The sequence below is a fragment of the Myodes glareolus genome, chromosome 9, assembly GCF_982192425.1.
Source record: "Myodes glareolus chromosome 9, mMyoGla1.1, whole genome shotgun sequence".
In the NCBI taxonomy this organism is placed as follows: domain Eukaryota; kingdom Metazoa; phylum Chordata; class Mammalia; order Rodentia; family Cricetidae; genus Myodes; species Myodes glareolus.
Window position 1 is genome coordinate 17,908,335 of NC_142034.1, and position 26,815 is coordinate 17,935,149.

General features: G+C 47.5%; 1 protein-coding gene across 2 annotated transcripts in view; it reads right to left on the minus strand.

Moving 5' to 3' along the window:
• Itgb3 (integrin subunit beta 3) overlaps nucleotides 1-26,815 on the minus strand; it is a 58,090-nt gene that overhangs the window by 12,531 nt on the left and 18,744 nt on the right. The window contains exons 3-10 of one of the 2 annotated variants that reach the window (XM_048445936.3): nucleotides 19,953-20,148; nucleotides 18,591-18,843; nucleotides 15,699-15,861; nucleotides 14,961-15,122; nucleotides 12,526-12,621; nucleotides 11,866-11,955; nucleotides 10,795-10,929; nucleotides 8,403-8,832 (exon numbers count right to left, since the gene is read on the minus strand). In XM_048445936.3, coding sequence (XP_048301893.1) covers nucleotides 8,403-8,832; nucleotides 10,795-10,929; nucleotides 11,866-11,955; nucleotides 12,526-12,621; nucleotides 14,961-15,122; nucleotides 15,699-15,861; nucleotides 18,591-18,843; nucleotides 19,953-20,148 — 1,525 coding nt within the window. Of the gene's footprint in view, nucleotides 1-8,402; nucleotides 8,833-10,789; nucleotides 10,930-11,865; nucleotides 11,956-12,525; nucleotides 12,622-14,960; nucleotides 15,123-15,698; nucleotides 15,862-18,590; nucleotides 18,844-19,952; nucleotides 20,149-26,815 lie in introns of both variants that reach the window. The other variant, XM_087909881.1, reaches the window with a different exon arrangement.

The following is a 26,815-nucleotide window of genomic DNA, read 5'->3' on the forward strand; positions in this document are numbered from 1 at the left end:
TCTTCTTCTCCCTGTTAAGTCAGACACCAAGACAAGCTCTGATTTGAACAAGCTAGCCCCTCCCACCAGCAAAATAATGGACCAACCAACAAGCTCCAGTACTGTGTTTCTCAGAGCAGCTGACTGCCATCTTGCAAGGTGAGAATCAAGGCTCTGAAGGAGAACACATGAGACGGGAAAGTGCACTGTAATGAGCATGGAGGGACGGAGAAACCCTGCACAGCCTTGTGCCGATGCTGGGTAGGGAAGGCGCACACAGCACTCCCAGGGTATGCAGGGAGAAAGGATAGGGTGCCCAATGGGAGCCTACAGTCAGCAGAGCCAAGGAAGCAGAGAACAAATAGAGCCTACCTTATAGCCTGCTCAGGGCCAGAACTGCTAAATAAATCCCATGAGTACCATAGAGAGAAGGTGGCAGAAAATGAGAAAAGCTGAATGAAAAAGAAATTTTCCAAAGGGAAACAGCCAGAAACTGGTTAGCAGTGACCACACATAGCCCAGAGGCCTCCACCAAACTGCTGATCAATTATTGTCTCTGCCTCTCCACACCAAAGCTGCAAAAACATTTGCCATAATTAATTTCTGAAGTTGTAGGCATGGTTCATGAGCATCCAACCTCACCAGTACATCCTGTCTTTCTCTCATAACCCCTCCATAAGCTTGTGTTTCCATCCAGTGGGTGATGCTATTTTGAGAGATTCTGGAGACAGACCTCACTAGAAGAAACAGGTCACTGGGAGTGGGTCCTTGCAGGGTATAACTGATATATCCCTGACCAATTCCCGGTTTGCTTTCTCTGCTTCCAGGTTGGCCATGAAGTGAGCAGCTCTCCTCTGCTGCCTGCTTCTGCTGTTCTGCTGTCCTGCCTAAGCATTTGAGACCAAGGAAACAAAGACTGAACCCACTGAATTATCATTAGCAAAATAACTCTTTCCTCCTTCATTTCTTTCGGGTATTTTATAACAGCAACATAAATAATTAGTACATCCTGTTGCCCTATGTCAATAGTTCTCAACCAGTGGGTTGCAACCCCTTCAGGGGCTGTGTATTAGATAGCCTGCATATCAAATATTTATGTTATGAATCATAGCAAAATTACAGTTATGAAGTAGCAATGAAATAATTTTATACTTGTGAGTCACCACAACACAAGGAACTGTATTAAAGGTCCACAGCACTAGGAAGATTGAAAAGTACTACCCTGTGTAGCTGAGAGCACAGTAGAGCAGCTTTGGAAGGCATCTAGAGAATTGTATTACTTTCCAAAACCAAGGAAATGGATATTCCCAACGGAAGTTGTGCCACCAGTACTCCCAGTAATGACAATAATGTTCATGGGTATTTGCTGAGCATTTGATATGTGCTAAGCACATGCCATATCCTATAGCTAGTTACCCTATTCATTCCTACAATCCCATCATATCAGAAAGGTCATGGAACTTTCTTCAGACCACAGCTTATACACAGCAGAGTCAGGGCTCAGCCTTGAATGACGACACATCAGTCAAAACACTAAACTATTCCCTTCTTCTGCACTGTTTCTATGGTCTCCTGTTTCTGTTCATATTATTCTTTCTACCTTTAACTCTGTGTCTTTTCAAATCCCTCTCAGCAGTTAAGAGCAATGCCTGCTCTTGCAAAGGTCCTGAGTTCAATTCCAGAAACCACATGGTGGCTCATAACCATCTGTAATGAGATCCGGTGCCCTCTTGAGGAAGAAACCTGGTCAGTTGTCTTCATCAACTTAGACCATGACACCCAATATGGAAAGGTTCAACAGAACCACCATATATGGGCTGCCCATGCCTGCTTCAGCATTGCCAGTGCATAAATTTCAGTTTTTCCTCATTCATCCTTAAGGCCCAATTCAAGTGTTGATTCCTCCCACTGATTTTTTCTGACCTCTTTAAGTTGAGTCAAGTGTCTTCTCGTGTTCTCCCAGCACACTGTGGTTGCTTCTGTGTTGTGGTAGTGTGAATGTATTTGGCCCCCACAAACTCATAGGGAATGGCACTATTATGAGGTGTGGCCTTGCTGGAGGAGGCTGGATGATACACACCCTTAATCCAGACCTTGAGGCTGGAGGGCACACCTGTCACTGTGGGGAGGGCTTTGAGGTCTTTTTCTCAAGCTTCACTCAATGGGACAGCCCATTGATTTCCTGTTGCCTGCAAGATGCAGCCCTCTCAGCTCCAGCACTGTGGAGGCCAAAAATGCAGCCATTTCCACCTTGTCTGATGTCAGAGAGTTTGGAGATCTGACAAGCATAGCTGGAGTCCTAACTTAGGAGGCGACTGCTTGATTCTTTTGAAATTAAAATAGCTCAGTGCCTTTCTGCTGGGTGGTCAGGATAGGCCAATGTACTTCTGCTCCTTCTACTGTAACTATGAGGTCACCTGGGGAAGATGTGTCTCCAGCATATGTGACCTAGAGCATTTTCCCTACCTAGACAACAGAATGCTAATGATTTGATGTCTCAGAGTGATAAAGCCATTGACTGTGTGTTCTGTTAATAAAGAAGAGTTTAAAAGTTGGAAGTTAACAGTACCAAAAGTGACCCATTCTCTAGAGCTCTACATCAGGAAGAACTGGACAGATAATAAAAACACAATTGTTGATCAGAGGAAAGGTGAGGAACAAATAATGGTCTGGAAACCACGTAGCTCCAAGAAGGTGGGGAGGGTTGTCATTGGGCCTGCTGTCTTTTGGGCACTATGGGTCCCTCTGCTAATGGTTCTGACAATGTCCTTCCATAAACACATCACCATTCAAGAAGCAAACATGTAACTAAGACATCACTTGCTTGAAAGAAATATGTGTTTCTTAGAAGAGATGGACCAGTTGTGGTGGGCCTGTAGGATATGCTAAAAACACAAGGTCAAGGCCAGCCAAGGTTATACACTGGGGTTGGAGAGAAGGCACAGCAGTCAAGAGCACTAGATGCTCTTCCAAGACTAGAGTTGGAGTTCCAGCACCCACAGGGTAGCTAACAAGTGTCTGTAACTCCAGTCCTAGGGGGATGCAATGCCCTCCTCTGGCCGCCACAGGCATCGCATGCACATGTACAGATATACATGCAGGCAGAGCACCCACATATATTTTTAAAGATGGGGCTAGAGAAATGGCTCAGCAGTTAAGAGCACTGGCTGCTGTCCCAGAAAACACGGGTTCAATGCCCAGCACCAACATGGTAGCTCACAACTGTCTGTAACTCCAATTCCAAGTGATTCGACACCATTACATAGACATACATGCAGGCAAAACACCAATGCCCATGAAATAAAAATAAATCATTTTTAAAAAATAAAAAAAAGCTGGGTGGTAGTGGCACATGCCTTTGATCCCAACACTCGGGCAGAGGCAGGCGGGTCTCTGTGAGTTGCAGGCACACCTGGTCTACAGAGCGAGTTCTAGGACAGCCAAGGCTACACAAAGAAACCATGTCTTGAAATACCTAAATAAATAAATGTTGTAAATTAAGAACAAAAGATAGGGCCAGGCACAGGCTGCCCAGGGATAGCTAGAGATTTGGGGGGTGGGCGCTGAAGGAAAGCTTGGAACCAGGAACTCTCTGTTCTAGGCTGGGTTCTCTAGAGGCTTAGTTATGTCTAGGCTCTGCTTTACGGGGAGAAGGGCGGGAGGGAGGAAGGAAGGAGTCAAACGCCAGCTAGCCTTGAGAAATGGTAAAGTGCTTGCCACAGAAGCAAGAGGATCTGAGCTCTATGCCCAGCACCCATGTAAAAAGCCAGCATGCAGAGACATACTTATAAACCCAGCACAGGAAGGCAGAGACAGGAAGAGGCCTGGAGCCCGCTCACACTCCAGTCCTGGCGGGAGACCCTGTCTCAATAAGCAAGGTAGACAATTCTTGAGGAATAACACTGAGAGTGATCATGTGACTTCCACACATGCACGTGTGCATGCACATGCTTGCACACACACAGAGCAGGTATGTGGTCTAGAACAGAAACTCCCTTCAGCCTGAATCCATGGAGAGTCTGGAATTATGAATGGCACCACAGAGCTAGACCACTTTGAGGAAAAGGAATGGCCCCTGTAGAACCTTTCTTCACCAGTCCTTGGTCAACTTCTGAAGGCAAGGCTACTCCTGTCAGCGCCAAAGAAAGGCAGCTGTGAACTATAATCAGTCAGCCCTCCAGACAGCAGCTGGGGTGGGTATGTCAGACAGCAGAATGGACCCCATGGTGCCCACTATGCCTTGGTTTTAGCCACGATGCCGGGATGGGGAAAGAAGGATGCCACAGAGGCCTGGCAGCACTCAGAAGAGGCCTCAGCCTCCACAGAACCCTTGTCCCACAGTGTTCCCTTTGTGAAGCAAAACAAAGTGTGCTTTGACAGGATGACCTGCTGGGCCAGTGATGTTGGGAATGGAAGTGGGTAGCCAGAGCCAGCGGGCTGACCCCGAGACCCGGCAGAGTCCGCCCTTAAAGGAAACCACAGTGTAGTAATGTCACAGCGTTGGCACCTCTCCAGCCAAAGTGGGCCCTAGGCCGGGTTCACAGCAAAGCCAAAGGAGGGAGCAAGAAACAAGAGTGGAAGGGGAGGGAGGACTTCAACCAGAGGGTATGTGATTACTCTCCCTGCCAAGCCAGGCTTCCAGACCGACTCATGACTCCACTCAGACATCACCACCTCCATGAAACTGCCCAGGACTCCCCTATCCATGATTCTCTCTCTGGGGACTCTGCGGACATCTCACTCCAGGTTCTAGTAGGCTGTGTCTGCTAATGTGTAAAACACTTCCGTCTGTTACTAAACAGGAAAGTTGTCTGTTGACACCTTGTCCTCGCGTGTGGCTAGAGCACAGGGCCTAGCCCGCGGATGAAGCCTATCTGTGTGTAACGGGGGGAGGGGAGGACCTGAGGAGGAGGGTGCCTGTCCTGTCTCCCTGCTGTCTGAGGTAGGGTTGGTTAGAGACATGAGCAACCTCAAAGACCAAGCCTGAAGCAGGGAGGAGTCAGTCAGGGCCACCTGCTGTGGCTCTGTCAGAGCAGAGCCACGGCAAGCACTCCTGTCCTGTGGCCCCCCACAAGGCAGGCATCGGAGAAGAAGGACACTGATGGGCTGGAACCATGCATAACCCCTTGTTTACCCGTGTGAACCAAATGGCAGCATGATGCCAAGTATTCCACGGGCGCATGCCTCTGGGAATGTGATAACTGTGTCACAAGAGCAAGATGTGAGGCTAGATGGGCGCCAGACACCCTGGCAAGAAGCAGTAAAATGGGTGCTGCCCCGGCAAATGAGTCCCCTTAGTGGATTAGAGTGAAGCACACAGGACCAGAAATCTACACCTCAGGGAGTGGGAATTGCTGAGGCTCTAGGGTTGGGAGCCAAAACCAACACACTCTGGCTGGGATCCCTCCCACAGACCTCACACTAGACCAGAACCAATCAACCCTGGAGGAGTGAAGGGCCCCGGAGTCTCTTCTGTTGGCCTTTCCCAGCATCCCCAGCTTGCTCCTTTGGGTGAGTCTTTGGTAGTCTGAACATGGAAGAAATACTATTAGATGCTCAAATGAGCTGAAAGCCCTGATTCCCTAGTTCAAACTGCTTTGTGTGTCTGCTCTCATCATCAGGGCCCTGGTCTCTCTCCACTGCTGTAGTGAATAGTTACCGCTTTTCCCCAAGCCCTTTCTCAACACTTGCTGGCGTGACTGAAGTAAACAATGTCACGGATCAGAAGAGGTATGATTTTTTTATGTCTGCGGTGAAGATGTTTTATGTTTTTAAAAGATTCTTTACTTATGCATATGTTGGGCATGTGCGCTTTGAGCGCAGGTGCCCTCGGAGGTCAGAGGCATCAGCTTCTCTGCGGCTGGAGTTGCAGGTGGAAACTGAACTCAGGTCATCTACAAGAATAGCACATGCTCTTAACCACTGGGCTTTTTCTCCAGACCCTTGGGGCCAGTCTTGTCTTCCTGATTGAGCTCTTTTGTGGTGGTGGTGGTGTTGGTTGGGTGTTGGCTAACCTCAAACTTGCTATGTAGCTGAGGATGACCTTGCTCTCCTGATTATAGTCTATATATAGCCTATAATGCTGGTATTCTAGACATGTACCACCACATTAAAGTGAACACCTGAGTCAACTTAGCTCAGTGGGCTAAACCCCAATGCAAATGAAGCCTGTCTGGGTCTTAGATTATCACAGAAAACAAGTAGAACCTCTCTGTTCAGTCGATCACACAGAATACCCAGAACCCAGCTCCAACCGACTTGAAAATGTCTGCAGCCTGTCTGTCCCAAACAGGGTTAAATCACAGCAACTACAGTCCAACATAAACCTACCTCCAGAGCCTAAGAAGAAAGCTCAGACTGCCCATTGCCCTGAGAGTACTCAGATAAAGACTATACTCACAGCGATTTGGCTTCTCCTGGTCAGAAAAGCGCTTAGCAGTGGTCCTTGGGGCCACTTTGAAGTTATCAATAGGCCTCAGAGGTGCCTAAGTTTTTCAATAAGGATAACTCGGACCCTTCAGGTTCAACATTATAGTTCCCAGGCTGGAGAGACAGTTTGCATTGCACACATGAGGACCTGAGTTCACATCTCCAGCACTCATGTTTTGAAAAATAAAGCTAGGCTCAGTGGCACATACATGTCTACATGTGTGTAACCCCAATACTGGGAAGCAAAAAAACAGTTGGCTCCCTGGAGTTCACTGACCAGCTAGCCTAGCAAACTGGTCAGCTCCAGGGTCCATGAAAGAGCCTGTCTCAAAAAACAACATGTGTCACGCCACCTCCTGCGGAGTCTGTGTGATTTCTCACTTAGGCTGTGGCACAAGCTTCAAGGAAGCGTGCCCGCAGAGAAGGTGTGTGTGTGCTTCCTGCACTGGAGCCCTTGCACTTTTGGCATTACCTGCTTATGTTCTAAGGAATGCAGTCTGCTTTCTTCTGGAAGGGAAGACAGTATATTTAAGTTTCCAGAGTCTACTGATGAGACATTGTCATATACAGGAGCATATGATGCTAATGGAGGAAGATGGGTTAACATTAAAGGGGAAAAGGTTTCCAGGTTTAATCTGGTGCTTAGTAAATGAAGAACAAAAGGCAAACTTAATTAAGCAATTAAGACAGATTCAGCAAAAATGAGATAAGGATAGAAGAGAGAGATAAATGCCTGTAACATCTTGAGATAGGTTTGAAAAGGAGTTAGAAATGTGGAGAAGGAGGAGGAAAGAAGAAGTTCTTCTGCATAGATGGCAGAAATATAAAAAGACCGGAGACTGTGAGACTGTTAACTACAACCGCTTGCCCTTAGCTCAAAATGCCATGAACTCATAACCTAGATAAAGATTTATATCGAAACTAATGCCAAGCCATGCCTAGCATGACCAACCGCAGACTCACACGAGGGACCTCTGTCTGATGAAAATCTATCCTCACATAGCTGATATAATGATTCTAATAATAATCTGTATTGCATGAAAAAACAATACATGTTGTTAAGCAATCTTTTCTATATAAAGGATGAGCCTCATGCCTAGTAAAGATGCATTCAGAAGCAATTCCTTTGAGTCTTGTGTCTGTTTGTCTTTCGTCGACTCCTTACCCACCTATTCCTGAGACCCTGTCCCGTTGGTCCCAATGCCCTGGCGGAGCTGGTCCATCACAAACATGGAAAATGATCGAGGAAGACACAAAATGCCCACCTCTGGCCTCTATACCTATATACATACATGTGCGCGCACGCACACACACACACACACACACAATTTTAATCTTCTGGTAGGAAGTCTCTACTGTAACACTCTCCAGTGGACTTTCTGCCATGTCAAAATGCTCAGTATCCCCATGGTCCAATATGGTGAATAGGTACCTGGCCACTGACCAACTGAAAAACTGAATTTCTGGTTTCTCTCTCAATTAGTTTAAATAGCTACATGTGGTTAGTGGATACTGTTTTGGACCGCACAGGCCTAGAATATAAATACCAATAGTTATGAACAGATGACAAAACAGAATAATATTTAGCACAAGTATATCATTTTCCAAACACTGTTCTAAGTGCCCAGGTCTTGCATATATACCACTACTGTCTACTGGTGATAGAAGGATAAATTCAAGTAAAGTTATTATGAACTTTATGACATATTCCAATATCATATTTTCCATCTGTGACCACTAACAATTTAATTATCATGAGACTCATTTTTTAAGATGAAAAATAAGTTGATCCTCCTGCCTACCCTCATCTTAGTTTCCCTATGCCCCATGAACAAGGTTGGAAGGGTCTGGTTCCCTCCTCTGCTTATTTCTGGTTTTCTGCTCTGAGTGAAATGGATCCTCAGTTCCCTCGCCAACCTCAAGCCCGCCACATGGCGCCTGGGGTGCGCATGCACGCATGGCTATTGAGCACACGGCTGTGCGCTCCTACTCACCAGAGCACATCTCCCCCTTGTAGCGGACACATGAGAAGTCGTCACACTCGCAGAACTTGCCCGTGATCTTGCCGAAGTCACTGCTGTGGCATACACACTGGCCGCAGAGGCACTCGCCCCGCTGGCTGCAGACGGGTTGGCCCTCCTTGGCGCTGCACTCCTCCTGCTGAGAGGGCCGGTAGTCCTCCTCGGAGCACTCACACATGGATCCCAGCCAGCCCTGGTCACAGCGGCACACTCCACACTCAAAGGTCCCATTGCCATTGTTGCAGCGTGGGCTGAGGGGTTGGGCAGAGGCCTGGCAGGCGCAGTCACAGTCAAAGGTGACCTGGACGGTAAGGCTATCCTTAAAGCCCACAGGCTTGATGGTGAAAGACTGCTCCTTCTCCTGGGGGCAGCCGCGTACCTTGGCCTCGACGCTAAAGCTCACCTGGGTGGAAAGACAACATTCAGACCTAAGTGGATCTGGGTACCACTGGCCCTGGAGAAATGCTGTGCTGCACCCTACCAAGGACAACAAAACTGGGTGTCAAATCCAACTGCCCTGGGGAGTTTCTTGACCTTAATTCTATCAAAGTCTACATAGTAAAAGCTACACTGGCATCATAGTTACTACTGTGACCTATTTGATTGGACAGATGGTACAGCCTAGCGATAGAAGGCTGTTTTTCTCCTGAGAAGTCAACCGGCTCAAGCAGGACAGGATCTGTGATGCCAACAAGCCCGCTGGAGTATTATCATTACATATTAACGGCAGGACATGCAAAATGCTGCTTTGTACCACACCGTGCCATAGAGTGATCAGTCACAAACTGAGGGATTGCAGTATAAAGTGTCATTGGAGGGTGTGAAGTGTGAGCTGTGAACACATATGCTTAGGAAATAAACATACAGGGCAATGGACCAAAAGATCTATTTTTCTTCATTCCTCTCTCCCATCCACCAGTGCCTTGGGGAGAGCAGAGGAGGACCAACAAACAAAGAAAATCAGGGGACCTAGAGAGATGGCTCAGCAAGGTAAGAACACTGGCTGCCCTTCCAGAGGGCCTGGGTTCAAATCCACATGGTAGGTCACAACCATCTGTAACTCCAGTTCCAAGGAATCGGACACTCTCTTCTGGCCTCCGCAGGCACCAGGCACACACGTGATACCCAAATACACACACACACACACACACACACATACACACACACACACACACACACACACACATACACACACACACACACACAGGCAAAATAACCATATACATAACCTTTTAAAAGAATAATAATCAAAAAAAAAAACATGGAGGGAACAGAGGGGCAAGATGAACATTTGCACTCTTAAGTCCCAAGGTGGATGGGTATTTTTGCCTGTTCTGCTTGCTGTTTGTTGGATCGTTTTCATCAGCAAGAATAAAGCCTAGCACACAGTCAGTGGTTGGCAAAAGTCTACAGATGATAAACTGCAGAGAAGAGAAAGGCATTACTCTGGGTGGGTAGATAAGAGATCATTTCACTTGCAATCAGATGCACAGGTGTGAACACAACGAACCAAGATGAAGGTTTGATGTGGGATGCTCCTTTGTATGAATGAATATGCTTTATTACCATTGGCTATTAAAGAAGCTCTTTCGGCCAGTGGCTTAATAGAGTAAAGCCAGGCAGGAAATCCGAAGAGATAGAGAGAGAAAGTAGGCGGAGTTGAAGAAATGCCACGTAGCTGCCAAAGGAGAAAGATGCCAGCTGCCAGCCAGAACCTTACCGGTAGGGCACACCCTTAGGACGATACACAGATTAATAGAAATGGGTTGATTTAAGATGTAAGAGTAAGCTAGAAACAAGCCTAAGCTGTTGGACAATGTTGTAATTGATATAGTTTCTGTGTTATTATTTGGGTCTGAGCAGCCGGGAAACGATCTACAACGGTTCTCAAAAACTGGTAGGAAGTAAACCTTAGGCAGCAGACACTTCGAGAAGAAAGATTAAGAGCTCTCGTAATCAAACTTCTAATTCTGAAAAAGGTTGGGGTGTAGTGGGTATTCACCCCGCCCATAACCTTGGATTCTCTGGTGCCAACAGAGGTGGAGCTTCTTGTCTGCTGACATAACTCCTTTAAAAGAAAGAGGGGGGCAGGCTCTCCCTCTCCTGTGTGGTGGTCAGAGATCAGACTGCTGGTTCCATTGCCTCCCCTCCCCCCACACCCCATCCCCCCACACCCCCGGCAGAGCAGAAGCCCTCAATGGCTATCTACCTTGTTATGTGCCTCATGCGTGTTTTCTGATAAATCCCCAATAGCCATTTGAACGGCTCCTGTGGATTCACCTCTATTTGCCTACAATGGGGTACACACAAATTCTGGGGCCAAGGGTCACAGCTTCAATATCAGCCCCTGCCTAGCCCACCTCACCGTGTCTCCAATCTTGAGTCCCACACAAGACTTGAGGCCTGGGATGACCTCGTTGTTGAGGCAGGTGGCATTGAAGGACAGTGACAGCTCTTCAGGGAGGTCACGCACTTCCAGCTCCACTTTAGAGCGGATTTTCTGAGCAGAAAAGGACAAAAGAAAGTAAGGAAACAGGCAAAAGCCAAGTCCATCCCACGCAAAGCCAACACAGTAGGCTGGGACTTGCCTGAGGCAGAGGTTTCTCTGCCAGTTGCTGCCCTGTGGTCTCTGTGCTCAGTCACCTCTTCTGGGTGTCATTAGGACCTGGCTATCCCTCATTCTGCCCTACAGCTGTCCCTTGTCCATCTAACCCACATCTGCTGTCCCCTCTACCTCTGTCCTGTTCCTCCCTGGCCTTCCTTTCTGGCCCATTTTCTTTCCAAAAGATGCCATCATTCCCAGAGCTGGCCATCCTCTACCTCTAGGAACACAAGAGGAAAACAGGAAGGTCACATGGGAGAAAGGCAGTCAGGGTTCCCAAAGAGCTTGGCTCTGTTAGACCATGGGCCTGCGCCTTTAGGCGTGAGCCCATAGCCCAAGTCAGTTCACACACTTTAGCTCTCTTTGGGACAGAGTCCCAAAGCAGTTTGTACTGTGACTTGACAGCTCTCAGTATCAGAGTACCTGGCTTCTCTACAGGCCATGTTCAACTGAATCACATGATATGAAACTTCCTGCCACTCCTAAAAGCCCATATAAAGCCAGACCACTCCTCTGTCCTGGGAATTGGTCTTGGGAGAAAGGCTGCTTTCGAAGAGACTCCCCCTGCCTTTGCCCTCATGCAAGTTCTCTCTCTCCCTCTCTCCTCTCAACCTCCGTCACTCTTAATGAAGTTCCTCTTCAGGCTTTCAAGGAAAGCCTCTCGTCCCTTGTTTAGGCCTCCATATTGTATTGCTTTCACCTCCTCCCTTCCACCTGCAGACCCAAGCTCGGCCTCGAGGCCATTCATTTTAAGGAATTCCATCACTGAAGGGAATGTATCAGGTGTCCATTGCAGACTGACCACTGCGTCCCTCCTAAGGCCAACAGCCTTACCCCATACGCATCAACAATGAGCTGGAGGACATTGCTTGAGTCATCAGACAGGATTCCCACTGTGGTCCCCGGGATAAGCTCGCTATAATTCTAGAAAGGAAGACAAAAATCACCCATAGCTTAGTGAAGGAAAGTGGCTCCTAAAAGTCCCCTCAGTCAGACAGGCAGTCATTGTCGTTGGGGGCGGGGGCCACATCAAGACAGGGTTTCTCTGTGTAGCCCTGCCATCCCGAAATTCTCTCTTGAAACCAAGCTGGCCTTAAACTCAAAGATCTGCCTGCCTCTGCCTCCCAAGTGCTGGGATTAAAGGTGTGCGCCACCACTGCCAAACTTAAAATGAAGTTTGGAAGACACTGTGGGATGTCTCACTTGTCACTACCAGAACAGATCTAGCAGATTTTCCTATCTGAGAAAAAGTAGGAACCCTTTTTACATCCCCTCTTCCCACTGAATTATCTCCTGCCACCACCACAAACACCCTTTTCCTGGTAGGTTAAAGGTTGAAGGGGAAAGGTTACAGGGAGAACTATGTGAAGTGCCCGGAGAATGAGTGTAGAAAGGATTTTCCTGGTCAGGTCCCTGGATAGTGACAGCAGGCGCTGGCCCCCTGGGACAGGTCCTCCTGTGGTGACGGGATGGAAGCCCCAGAGGCATAATTACCTGGTAGAGGTTGGCGACATTCTCAGTGACTGCGAATATCAGGTTAATGTTTTTCTGGGATAGTTTCTCAGTCATTAGCCCCAGAGACGGATAATCCTGGAAAGGGGGGAAGAGGTAAAGATTCATGCTTCCCTGGACACTAAACCTTTGAACTTGTCTTATCTGGGGTACAATCAGGGAAATGTATAACTTTAAGATTTTTTACCCACTAATCAAAGTGAGGTATTGTGGTTTGGGTGTGGCTCCAGTGTGTCCCTTGAATTTCATGTGTTGAAACTGAATTCCCACTGTGAGATGCTGAGGGGTGAAGACAAGCACCCTCCAGTATTTAGGAGTAGAGTGTCTGGGAATTAAATAGAGTGAGAGGTCATTATGGTGAAGCCCCCAGAGTTGAATTCCCGCTAACTTTATAAGAGGAAAACAATGAAACAGAAACCCACACACACACACTCCCTGACCTCTGCTTCATGCCGGCCTGAGTCTTGGGACTCAGCCAAAAAGATGATGACCAGATGTGGTCACTCAAACTCGCCAAGTTCTAAAAACAAAACTAAAGGTCTTTTCTGCCTTACTGTGTCTGTGCTATTGTATTGTTAGCAACAGAAACCGGAGCACAATACAAGTGAGGAGGGCAAAGCAATGCAGGGTTAGCTGTGAGCCCTGGGCTGGTGGTGTTCCCAAACCAAGCTCCTCCCTTCCCGCTCAGATTCCAGCCAGCTCCATGAGTTAAGACCCACTGCTGCAGAGCTCTGGGCAAACGGTCTAGCCTCGCTCTATCTATCCTGCTGTAGAGCTCTGGGCAAATGGTCTAGCCTTGCTCTATCTATCCTGCTGTAGAGCTCTGGGCAAATGGTCTAGCCTTGCTCTATCTATCCTGCTGTAGAGCTCTGGGCAAACAGTCTAGCCTCGCTCTATGGATCACCTACTTCATGATCACCAACCGCCACTCCCCCCTACCCCTCTTCTACTCAGCACTGCTCCACCTCATTCCTCCTGCCACTGGAGTGACCTCATCTTGGCAATCCGCCTTCTTCCTTAGCCTAAGCTCACCTCCTCCACGAGGTCCTCCTTGACCACCCTAGCTCCTACAGAACTTTTCCTCCTTTATGCCGACAGCCCTTGATTGTATCAGATCAACTTAGCAGTCAACATTTATTGACTTTGAAAAGTAAAGAGTAGACTGGGAATGGCTCAGTGGGTGAATGATAGGGGAGTTCAGCCAATCACATTCTGTTCGTGGGGCGTGTCGCCCTAAGGCAAAAGTTTACCTATAAACTTGGCAGGTGAAACCCCCCCCCCATCTCTCTCTCTATCTCGCTCTCGCTCTCGACCTGGCTTGGATCCAGCGTTCCAGGAGGGTGAGATTCTGTGTAAGTTTTCCCTTCTGTTTTTATTAAAGCTGTATCTTTTGTAGGATAGTCTGGGGACTTTTCATTACCGATCGCCCTGCGTCAGCAGGTGAACATTTATGTAATATATTGTGAGACGCTGGATTCAATCTCCAGACCAGGAAAAAAACAGTCATGGTAGTATAAATTTCTAATCCCAACACTCAGAAGACTGAGGCAGAAGGATTGCAAGGTGAAGGCCAGTCTAGGCTATATACAGAACAAGACCCTTCCTCCATAAATAAATAAGCAAAGCAGGCATAGTGTCACATGACTGTACCCTCACATGTGTGGGGTAATGGCAAGAGGACTAAGAATTACAAGCCTGGGCTGCATGGCAAGACCCTGTCTTAAGAAAATGAAGGGGGTGAGGGGACAAGATAGGCAAAAAAATCAAGACTTAATCCAACTACCCACAGTGTTATTATTTTAAACTTTGCAACATTCACCTAACGGCTGACAGCAATTGCTCCCATTTAAATTTAAGCTCCTTTCCTCTTAATTAACTGTCTATAGTTAATTAAAGCATATAAAATAACTTTTCAGGAGTTTTCTTACCCATCATCCTAAATTATCCACAAATCATCTTTCCTTCAAACCAAATGGCTCTTTGCCCTTCAACCTTCCCCCAAGAGGCGCTGCCCTCTGGGTCTTTCACTTCATCAATGAGACCTTTGTCCTCTTTTCCCATCTTTCTCCAGCAACCACACGTGAGCTTGATCCCAAGACAGGACCCATCCATGGAGGAAGAAGGGAAGCGGGCTTTCCAGCTGTACCTGAGCACATGCTGGATGCCAAGATGCCGGTGCTGATGCTGATGACCGTGGAGTCAGTGTGAACACTCACACAGGCACGGTCATCTCTCATGGCGGACCGTTTAGACCCTGAATGAGGGTGCCCCATTTGGATGTGGCAGAAACAGGTATTAGCTGAGTCCCATATAATACCCAGCACAAAGGCTGTTCTCAGATTCACACAAAACTCTTGCCTGGAATAAGACAGCCCTATCAGAGTGAACAAGGACCACAGGGGGACCAGGCATCTCACCATGGTCGTGGAGGCAGAGTAATGGTTGTCACTGCCAATGTGACATTGCCCATCATTGGGCAGGACAATGCCTGCCAGCCTTCCATCCAGTGCAATGTGGGTCTTGGCATCGGTGGTGAACACCAGCAAGTGGGACGCGTCATTCCTCCAGCCAATTTGTTCCTGGTTAAAAAAAAAAGACACAGCGATTTCAGCTACATCATCAGTGCTGAACAAAGTCACGAGAACCTCTGGACCTAAAGATCTGGACATTGGAGAGGGAGCTCAGCCCCAAGCCTTGGAACATAAACTAGGACGTTCCACTCCAGGCTTTCTTCCCTTAATCATTTCCATTGTTGATTAGGGCAGGAGGCTGAGTCCCGCCTTCTTCAGCTCCACACATAACTCCTCCAGTGACCGGAAGGCATCTGTATCCCCGGAGCTGGCCCAGGCTACAAGAAATCCCACCCTAAGATCCGCTCGCTTTCCTGAGCTTGACTCTGAAATAATTCCAGAACATGTGGGTCGCTGTTCTCCCTAGGAAAGGTCTGGGGTTACTGTGGTTCAGCGAGGTGTCAGCTGTGGCCTTGGTGTGGCTATAAAGAGAGACTGTGTAGCAGAACAATTGATTACTCACACTGTACCAAGTCCTGCTTGGTTCCTCTCCCCCATCACACCGGAAATCCCCAACTGAACTGTTTCCTTCCCCGCTGTGAATTGTGCCAGCGACACCTGGCACCCCTTGCCCTCCAAACTCACATCACAGACTGTAGCCTGCATGATGGCGTCAAAGCCGCCCTCTGGGGCATCTCGGTTACGCGACACACTCTGTTTCTTCACTTCCTCATTGAAGCGGGTCACCTGGTCAGTTAGCGTCAGCACATGCTTGTAGCCAAACATTGGCAAACAAGCAGTCTTCATACTGAGGGGAAGGAGAGGTCATCTTAACAGAAGCTGTGGCGTAAAGGTGGTTTGAGGGTCAGGTAAAGAGAGAGGGACAGATATGGACAATGGCGTAGTCCAGACTAGGTCCATATCATATTGATTTTTCTCTTTTTATTTTGCAGTGTTGGGGATTGAACTCAAAACCTCATGCATGCCAGATAAAAGTTCTGTCACACAGCTACACTCCAGCCCCACAGAACCACAATTACTGAGACAGTCTAGACTTCAAGCCCTTCAGATTACCTATGGCACCACAACCATACCCCAGATAGCCAAAAGGACAGAAAAGGCAGTAATAAAACCAGACAAGACAGATTAAAGCCCAGCTCCCCATTTACCAAGCACGGGATCTTGGACAGCCTCTCTAAACCCGCGTTCCAGAAAGTACTTGGGGCACAGCAACAAGAAAAGTAAGTAATACACAAGCCAAATGAAGACAAGGGGGTGGAGGTGTAGCTCAGCGGCAGGTTTGCTTATGGAGACACAATGGTGCTTATCTCATGAGAGCTATTGCAAGACCAAGCAAAGCAATTATACAAGGGGAAGGCTCCAGCTATCATGGCTGGCATCATTGACACTTTTTTTCCCCACTGCAACAATAAAGCAGATGTCCAGTAAATTTACAGACCATGCTGTCCCCGGATATGTTTTCTGGGAAACATATAGCCCAGACAGACACTGAAAAACTGTGCTGTAGAATTTTTTAAAAGTTAAAAAAAAATGCCCTGTCAGTTCAGCAATCATTATTTTAATAGCCTTTATTTTTAATTACATGGGAGTAGGGAAAGTGAGAAGATGAGAGGGGAGAGAGAAGAGACAGAGACAGAGAGAACGAATGTGTGCAGATGCCCATGGAGGCCAGAAAACAGCACCAGATCCCCTAGAGCTGGAGCTACAGGCTTAGATTAAGAGTTTCCCGACCTAGGTACCAGAAACTGAACTCCAGAAGAGCAGGAAGCACTCCTAACCACTGGGCCATCTCCCCAGCCCCCGGTGATCATCGTTAAATCACTACTATCCATGCATTTACAGCTTCATCAAGTAAGCCATTCAATAGACTGCTATAGTTTGAACAGATGGACTTGCATGTTTGGATACTTGGTCCCCAGGTGGTGACACATTTCATGGAGGCTGTAGAATCTTTAAAACATAGAGCCTAGCCGGTGTAAATAGGATTATATGGGCAGGGCTCGTTCTGTTTGGATTGTTCGAAGTCAGCTCCACTTCCAGCCCTGGTATAGCAGGTAGCTGCCACGGGTTCCTGCCACCACAAACCAAGCCACTTTAGACTTCATGCCTTACCCGTCACGATGGATTACATCCTCTGAGCCACGAGCCAAAGCAAACCTTACCCCACTTAAGTTGCCTCCGCCAAGTGTTTGGTGACAACAGCAAGAAAAGTAACTAATGCAGAAGCTAAACAGCGGCACAGGGCTGGATACATCGTTCGGAAGTAGGACGTCTGCCTAGCAAACATGAGATCCCAAATTCAATTCCCAGTGCTCCTCCAACCCCAGGGCTAAGATGGGTTGGTGCATGCCTGTAATATGGCACTCGGGAGGCTGAGCCCAGCCTACGCTACATAACAAAAATCTCTGTCTCAAAGAAAAAGGTGTGAGGATTGGAGATATGGTTGAGTGGTTAAGAGCACTGACTGGCCAGGCGGTGGTGGTACACACCTTTAATCCCAACACTTGGGAGGCAGAGACAGGTGAGTCTCTGAGTTCGAGGTCAGCCTGGTCTATAGAGTGAGTTCCAGGAGAGCCAGGGCTACACAAAGAAACCCTGTCTCCGAAAGAAAAAGGAAAATAAAAAGAGCACTGGCTGATCTTCCAGAGGACCCACGTTTAATTTCTGGCATCCATATGGTGGCTTATAAACGTCTGTAACTCCAGCTCCAGGGGATCCAACACCCTCTTCTGGCCTCTGATGGCACCAGGCACACACATGGTACACAGACATGCTTGATGCAAGCAAACATTGATATGTATGAAACAAAATTTAAACATATATATTTTTATAAAGGAGGCAAATAGAGGGAGAACTTAACTAATAATATACTGTTAAAATTCAAAAAAGTGACTTAATTTTCTTACATTTTAACTCTGCAAAATTTGTGCTCTTGATGACTACAATAATGAGACTAGAACCAATTCTTCTGAAAACATAGTGACATTTTCACTCATCGAGATCTCTCTCCACTCTTGACCTCATCCGCCCCTCACTTTCCTCTTCCTCTATTTTTCTATTCATCTGGGACAAAGCCAATAAGCTGATGACATTTCTGTGTAGGACCCAAGCAGCCCCTAGCAGCCTTGAGCCTGTTAGCATAATACTCCAGATAGGAGGCCCATCTGCCAGGCAGAGAAGAAGTTGAAAACTATATGGCTTTGCATAAAGCAGCCAACCAAACAACCTCCAAGGGGCTGGAGAGATGGCCCAGTGGTTAAAAGATTTGATGCTCTTCCAGAGGACCAGAGTTTGCGACTCATAATCACCTGTAACCCCAGTTCCAGGGGGTCTGACACCCTCCTCTAGCCTCCACAGTCACCTGGCACTCATATATACATAGACACAAAAACATACATATATATAGAAATAAAATTAATAAATTTCTAAAGAAAAAAAACCTGGAGTTTAAAATGGCAACTATGACTTGGTCCAGCCTGAGACAAAGGGAAGAGGTGCTTCACTAGCTTGTGTTACCTGTAACAGGGGTTTTTGAGGGCCTCTGGTGGGGAGATGAACATGTATGGTGATACAGGTTTGTCCACAAAGGCCCCAAAGCCAATCCGAAGGTTGCTAGTAAGCTTGCGCATCTGGGAAGCCAACTTGGTACCCAAGGTCTGGATGCTTGACAGATCATCTTTCATGGAGAAGGACAGGTCCATCAAATAGTAGATGTCTACAGGGTAATCCTCCACCTGCCGCACTTGAAGTGAAAAGATCTTCGAATCATCTGGAAGACAGAAGGATGTCAGTTTTTCTCTCCTCTCCGCTATAGGGGATAAATAACTGTCCGGTCAAATTAAGCTTGAAAGTTTTGGTTCCCACCCCACCCCCCATTATAACTCCATTCATCTTGCAATTTCTTGAACTTCTTCCTTTCCATTCTGTGATTTCCCACTATAGATCCCCATGTGTGTGACCCTCTGGGTCCCCAGGTCTACTATCCCAAGTCACACAACTCTTGACCGCAACTACAGGTCAGACTCTGTGAAGGACAGGAACTGTACTGGGTACGGTGGCACACGGCTATACTCCCAGTGTGCACACAACAGAAACAGGGAGATTCCTGAAAATTCAAGGCCAACCTGGGCTGTACAGTGAGTTCCGGGCTAAACAGAGGTCCTGTCTCAAAAACTAAATAAATAGCACCCTGCTTTTCTCCAAATCCCATAATGCCTTGCATACAGTGAGGCTCTCTCCAATTCTTATTGATTCAGCCAGGCCAAGCATTGAAAAGCTTAGCCCAACACTCCTCCCTCTTCAGTTCCTACTTTGTCTGCTCCTAAACAGTCCCTTTCCCCTATGGTGGAAAACGGGGTCACAAATGGGCCAGGCAGTGGTGGCGCACACCTTTAATCCCAGTGCTCGGGAGGCAGAGGCAAATGGATCTTAGTGAGTTTGAGGTCAACCTGGTCTACAGAGTGAGTTTCAGGATAGCCAGGACTGTTACATAGAGAAACCCCGTCTTGAAAAAGTTTTTTTTTAAAAAAAAAAATGCTTTCTCAACCTCTATCCCATTTGCGCCTCCATAAAAAGCTGCTGCAGACTAGATAAAACACATCAGGAGGAGGTGGCATCAGAAGGGTTAAGTAACTAGTAACCAGTCAAATAACCAGTAACAGGGTGGAGGTGGGATTCACACTCGGACCTTCTGACACAAATCCTTACTCCTCTTATTTTCTTCCATTCTCCTACTCACAATTGTCCCCCCGCCTCCTCCTTTCACCCCATTTCTAGTGCATGCTGCCCCTTACCCACAAGAGTTCCTGCTCAGACTTTCTATGGATGTCCCTTGCCTGCTTGGGCTGGGTGTCTCCCGAAGATGAGCCCTGTGCCTACCTGGCCGCAGTCGAAGGGCAATCCTCTGGGGACTGACTTGAGTGATCCGGGCGCTGTCTCCAGAACCCTTGTCGCTGAGTGGTCTGTCCTCCAGGATCTGGGCCTCACTGACTGGGAACTCAATGGACTCTGGAGCACAGCTGTCCTTCAGCAGGTTCTCCCTCAGGTTACAGCGGGGTGAGCCCTGGGGCAGAGCCTATGGAGACAGGAGCCCAAGGGGGCCCTGACATCAGAGGTAGCACGGCTATGCCTCCTGCATGACATGTCACCTCCCAATGGCTTAGATCTTACCCAGCCCTTTGGAGCTAATCTAGCATAGGACTGCTGGGGTCCTTTCCTAGCGACACACACAGCAAGCAAGAGCAAAGAGGCTGAGTCAGTACCTGTTCATGATTGACAGGTGAGAAGAGGGTGCATTAAGTAAGGTGTCTGGCAAACTGGTGCTTTCCAAATTGTGAACTAGGAATCAGTTTGTCTCAAAATCAGGTTTACTATTGAATTGAATGGAATAGAAAATACCTGAGTATGTTAATAAAGGTTTCAATGTAAGATGGGGAACCTTTTATTTATGGGGGGATGGGATTTAGCATGCATAATGCATGATTAGCATGCATAATTAGTAATTAGCATATATGTTGAGTAAGTAGCATACATAATGAGTAATTTAGCATGCATAATGAGTAATAATATATGAGATATTTCTTTCTGTAGGTCAAGGTTAAAACCACTTAAAGCTATTGTGTTAGATACTGGCTGCTTTATAAGGTCTTGGTCGTGTGTTTGCTGTCTCCCCTCTTCACCCAGGACACAGGAGACAGGGGGGACAGGGAGGGTAGAGAGTAAGAGCACGGGAATGAGCGAGCTGAGACTGACCCTCGGTGTCACCACTGACTGGGTACCAGAGCACGACACCCAGCTCTCGGAGCCCAGTTCCTTCAGTCATAACGTAGAGGGTAAAAGTCTTCCTCGGCTATGAACAACAATCAAACCACAGAGATAGAAGGGGGAATGATGGTTGCTAGGGGCTAGGGAGGAGTGGAAGGAAGAGTTGTTTAACTGGCCCAGAGTTTTAGTTTAGCAAAATGAAATTAGTTATGAGGATGGATGACGATGAGGGTGTCCCATTACAAACAGATTTAATGCCACTCAAGTGTATACTTAACGGTCAAGACGGAAAAATTATACAAAGGAATGCTCAGAAGGGGCTGGGGGAATGGTTCAGTCAGAAGTGTTGGCTGCACAAGTGTGAGAACCTGAACTCAGCACCATGTTTTAGCAAAAGTGGGGGGGTCCTGCTGACCTGTTTGACACGCCTGCAAACCCAGAGGAGGACCCCTGGAGGCTCGCTGATCAGCTATGTTACCCTTTCACTGAGCTCCAGGTACAGTGAGCGACCCTGAGACTCAAGAAATAAGGTGGAGAGAGAGAGAGGAAGACACACAATACATCTTCACACACGTACACACTACACACACACATGTACACACTACACACACACACGTACACACTATCCACACACACAATACATCTTCACACACGTACACACTATACACACACACACAGGTTAAGATGGTAAATTCCGTTATATGTATTTTACCACAATTAAAAAAAAAAGTTAGTTTAAACCAGGTGGTAGTAGCACACGCCTTTAATCCCAGCACTCGGGAGGCAGAGGCAGGCGGATCTCTGTGAGATGGATGCCACCTGGTACACAAGAGCTAGTTCCGGGACAGGCTCAAAAGCTACAGAGAAACGCTGTCTCGAAAAACAAACCAAAAAAAAAAAAATTAGTTTAAAAAGAACTAACAAGAAGAACCCTCCATCACAGGGATGTCGTGCCAGGCTAAAAAAGACCATGTGTGTATACAGTAAGTGCTCAATCAGCGTTAGCTATTAATAGGAAGTGTTGATAAGGAATTCCTGAATGAGCTTCTTTTGAATAAACCCCACAAGCTGGGAAAAGACCATGAGGACAGGCTGCTGACCAGAGCTGTTCCGTCACTTTCCTCCTTCGCCCTGGACAAAAACCACACTGACACATATCCCCACAGCCTCCGGGACTCCGTGTGTGCTCACGTGCAAGAACCAACTGTTCTTGGAAGGACACTGAAATCAGAAAACGGGCCCCAGAGCTAGGTCACTGCTAGCTAGCCATGTGACCCCATGGAAGTCACTTTGGACCTTGGTTTCCTGGGATTAGGGAACACGATGCCCTTGGTGCAGTCATCCCCCAGCACTACGCGTACTTAACCAGAACTGCCTGAACATACGTCTAGCTGTCACCGGCCAGGTCGAGGAGATTAATCTGAAAGCTGACACACCCCTACCTGGACCTATTCCCAATGTCTAGGTCTTCAGACTTTCCTAACAGCACCTTCCAAACCATGTTCCACCACCAAAAAAAAAAAAAAAAAAAAAAAAAAAACCTACCAATATCCCCGAGCGACTATTAAGACTATTAAGATATACTGAGCAACTGCTGCAGTTAGGCTGGGACAGGACGCCACAAACCGCTGCAATGTGGACGGCCTGGTCAGGCAGGAATTACTCATTCTTATTTCACAGGTGAGGAACCTAAGGGTAGGAGGCTTCACCAACGAAGAACACAACTTCCTGGGCTAGAAATCTGAGGCCTGAAGAAGTTAGGTGACTGCCCAGAGTCGCAGAACTTGGGCGCCACACAACTAAGATGCCGCCCAGGCTTTCTGCCTGTGAATAGCCTCATAAAAGAATTTTACTGCATTCCATGGAGAGTGTAATAAAACGCAGTAAAGCTGGTTGGGAGGAATGGTCCTGGGAGGAGCCAGAGCAGAAAATGCCCCGGGCATTCAGAGAGCGGGATACGAGATAGAGACCTGCGAAGTGTGGGAAGAGATGGGCAATATCCTCCATGTCCAGTCGTCCAGAACCTGGACACCAGGACACCTGCAGAGGGATCCGGCCACAAGAGACACCCACATTCTAAAGCTCAGAAGGTCCCCTTTGAGGAGTTGAAGACCTGCCCCGTGTAGATGGTGGCAGAAGTAGCAGTGCAAGCATCACACACACATACACACACACACACTACACCTACACACATACTACACACACACTACACACACTCCACCTTCACACACATACACTCTACCCTTACCCACCTCCCCAACACACACACATATACACATTCCACCCTCACACATACACACTCCACCCTCACACACACACACACTCCATCCTTTCCCACACACACACTACACACACCCTATCCACACACTACCCACATACTACACACACACACACACACCCTATCCACACACTACCCACATACTACACACACACACACACACCCTATCCACACACTACCCACATACTACACACACACACACACACACACACACCACCAATCTTATCTGTGATTCCCACTTCCCACAGACCTCAGAGAAAACCTTCCCCAAAAGGCAATGATTAGATCACCAAGCTGCCGGAGAAGCTGAGCCTCTCCAGAACAAGACAGAGACAAGAGAGGGAGACTAGGGGGGGGAGACCAGGGAGCTGAGGGAGAACTGCAAGCCACCAAGAATCCTCAAGCTCTGCAAGGGGAGCCGTGCTTCTGGGTAGGAGCTTTCCTCACCCCCACTTCCTAAGCGCACAGTCTCCATAAGCAGAGAGCTGCATGCTCACATTTGTCTTTAGGCTTTCTACGAACATCCCTAGAAAAATCAAAATAAACAATGAAAAATAAAAAGTAAACGGAAAAATAAGACCAGGCTGTCTCCCTCCTTTGGTGATCGCGGGTGTCAGAAGTCAGAAACCTAACAGACTCCTTGGCCCGGCTCTTCCTGAGAGTCTCCTGCCCTGGGAAGATACCAAAGATACCAAGGCGATGTCCTCAACACACTTGGCCACATTCCCACCCCAGGCCCAGATGCAAGAAGGGCTATCTCCAGGTCACTCAAAGAGAAAACTGGAAACCGGTTTGATGTTACTGTTCTAGTTCCCACCCAAACCGGATGCTACACAAAAGAGTGAAGCCCCGCCCCATGTGGGGGAAGAGATCACCCACAGAGGTAGGAGGCGGGGAGGGGGAGCTGAGCTCTGTGAGCTGCTGGATCCCCTCCCCTTCCTGAGAGAGTGACACATTCTATTAGGTCCAGGCCCCCTTAATTCTGTTTGGGAAAAGTACAGCATGAATAATAGTCCCTGTGATCTCTGTCTCACAGGGCTGGGCAGGGGCTAAAATAAGACCGTGTGATGATTTCAAAATCCAAAGTCTCAGTGTGAGTCAAATATACTCAAATCCTCTGGGGGTCCGGGGCAAGGGGCAGAGGCCACTTTCCTGAAGTCGTCATTGTAATGGCCACTGTACTGTGTGCTCTCTCCTGGGGGAGGCAAGGGAAAACATATCCTTGAAGTTTTCTCTTTTTTTTTTCAGTACTAAGAGTGGATGTGTATTCCAGACTCTATCTACCACAGGGCTAACTCCCTGGGCCCACTCCGACACTGCTGTCTGATTGGCCCACTTAGTAAGGGTAGGAAATTACTTGAACCCACAGAGAAGTATGGAGGCAAAATAAAGGAAAACAAGGCATTTTAGTCTATATCTGTCAGGACTCACACTTTGTTGGTGACAAGAGATACACTCTTACCACTGTGTTATTTGTTTGAGGTTTGTCTGTTTGTTTGTTTGTTTGTTTGTTTTGTTTTATTGAGGCAGGAGTTCATTTAGCCCAGGCTGGCTTTGAACTTCTATTGTTGTTCTATTGGCTTTGAACGCTTCATGTGTGTAATGCAAAAATTACCTTGAACTGTTTTTATGGTGTATATGTGTGTATGGTATGCACACAGACACATGCATATGTAGGTGTGCCTGTGTACACACAAGAGGAAGCCAGAGGAGGATGTTGGATGTCTTTCTCTATCACTCTCCACTTCTCTTTCTTTTTTTAAGACAGGGTTTGCCATGTTGCCCTGGCTGCCCTGGAATTCTTTATATAGACCAGGCTAGCCTCAAACTCAAAGAGATCTGCCTGCTTCTATTTCACCAGTGCTGGGATTGAAGGCGTGTGCCACCACAGCCAGCCACCTTATTTTTTGATAAAAGGTCTCTTGGTGAATCTACAGTTCGCTGCTTTAGCTAAGATGTCTGGTCAGCAAGCTCCTGGGATCTATTTGTCTCTGCTCCTCAACCCTGGAATCACAGGCACGAGCGGCTATTCTCAGCTTTTCCATGGGTGCCGGGGATTTGAACCCATTTCCTCAGGCTTCCACAGCAAGTGTTCTTACCCACAGAGCCATCTCCACAGTCCAACCCAGAACATGTACCTTTGCCTTGATCCTCCTACCTCTACCTCCTGAGGACCAAGATTACAGGCATGTGGTTACCACGCCCAGTTTATGAAATACTGGGTTTATCCCAGGGCTTCATGTGTCTAATGCAAGCACTCTACCAACTGAGTTACAAGGCCAGACTTGCTGTCTTAGTTGAAGTGTCTTTGCTACGAAGAGACACCATGACCACGGCAACTCTTATAAAGGAAAACATTCAATTGGGGTGGCTTCCATTTTCAGAAGTTTAGTCCGTTATTATCACGGTGGGATATGATGGCATGCAGACAGACATGGTGCTGGAGAAGTAGCTGAGAGTCCTACAGCTTGCAGGCCACAGGAAGAGAACTGTCTCACTGAGTGTGACTTGAGCATTATAGAAGACCTCAAAGCCTGCCTCAACAGACACACTTCCTCCAACAAGACCATATCTCCTCCAACAAGGCCACACCTAATAGTGCCACTCCCTTCGGGGGCCATTTTCTTTCAAACCACCACACCTACTATACATTTTTTTTCTACAATAACAGATTTTGGGACAAACTCAGGGTAGACATATTATGCTCCAAGTTATAAATAAATACAAAGAAACCACAGACACGGTCATGAAACACTGATACACACACACACACACACGCACGCACACACTCACACACGTCCTGAGCCTTTCCCTGCAGATGCAGAGAAGGAAGTCCTACTGGAGTCTTCTCCTTTCTAGTCCCAAACCCCATTCTTCCCCTTCCTTTCTTGGCGTCAGGTTGGGAGCTGGTCCACCTTGCAACGTGTGCTCAGGTTGCACAGCAATTCCCAGCATTTCGTCCTGCCTTACGATGACCAAATTTACAAAATATTCAAAGCATACCAAGATGAAAAATGATTTGCTCCTTAATCCAACTTGGACTGGGTACTCTGGTAGGCTGGCAACCCCAATTATACCTCCACCCATCTTGTCCAGTCCCAGCCTCCACCAGTAGCTATGGCATCCCCCTTGCTACCATAACAACCTGTTCTGATGCAATAGGTCCAGGGTCCATTCTGGGAGTCATTATATTTAACAAACACTTCGGGTTTATTAAATTACCATATAGCTTTGGAAAGTTCTAGACTCCAGTGTGATACCACTTAAGACAAGATTACAAGGTCTAACGCTGTGTGAAGCTGGGGTCTTTGCTAGCTGTATAGACCAGAGAGAGCATATTGCCCAAATCCATGTTATCTAACCATTATCTATCTCGCCAAGAACACGCCCTATGCAGATGGGCCCAAAACACCCCACTCATACACACTGGCTCTATTTTCCTCTTACCCAGCCAAGTGCTTACTATACACACCCAAGAGCTGCTATCCTTTAAGGACCAGAAGCTGAGCCCAACCAGTTGTTTTCAGAGGCACTGCCAACATCAGCACCGCCTGAAACAGTCAAGGCAGGGGAGGCAGGGGGCTCTGCAGCACCCCCAGCCCCACCTTTGGTTGTTTCAAGTCAAGATCCAAATACTTTCAAGACTTAAGCTTGCCCTGTGCAAGGGAAGCCCCCAGGGAACAGATAACAGCCATGTTCT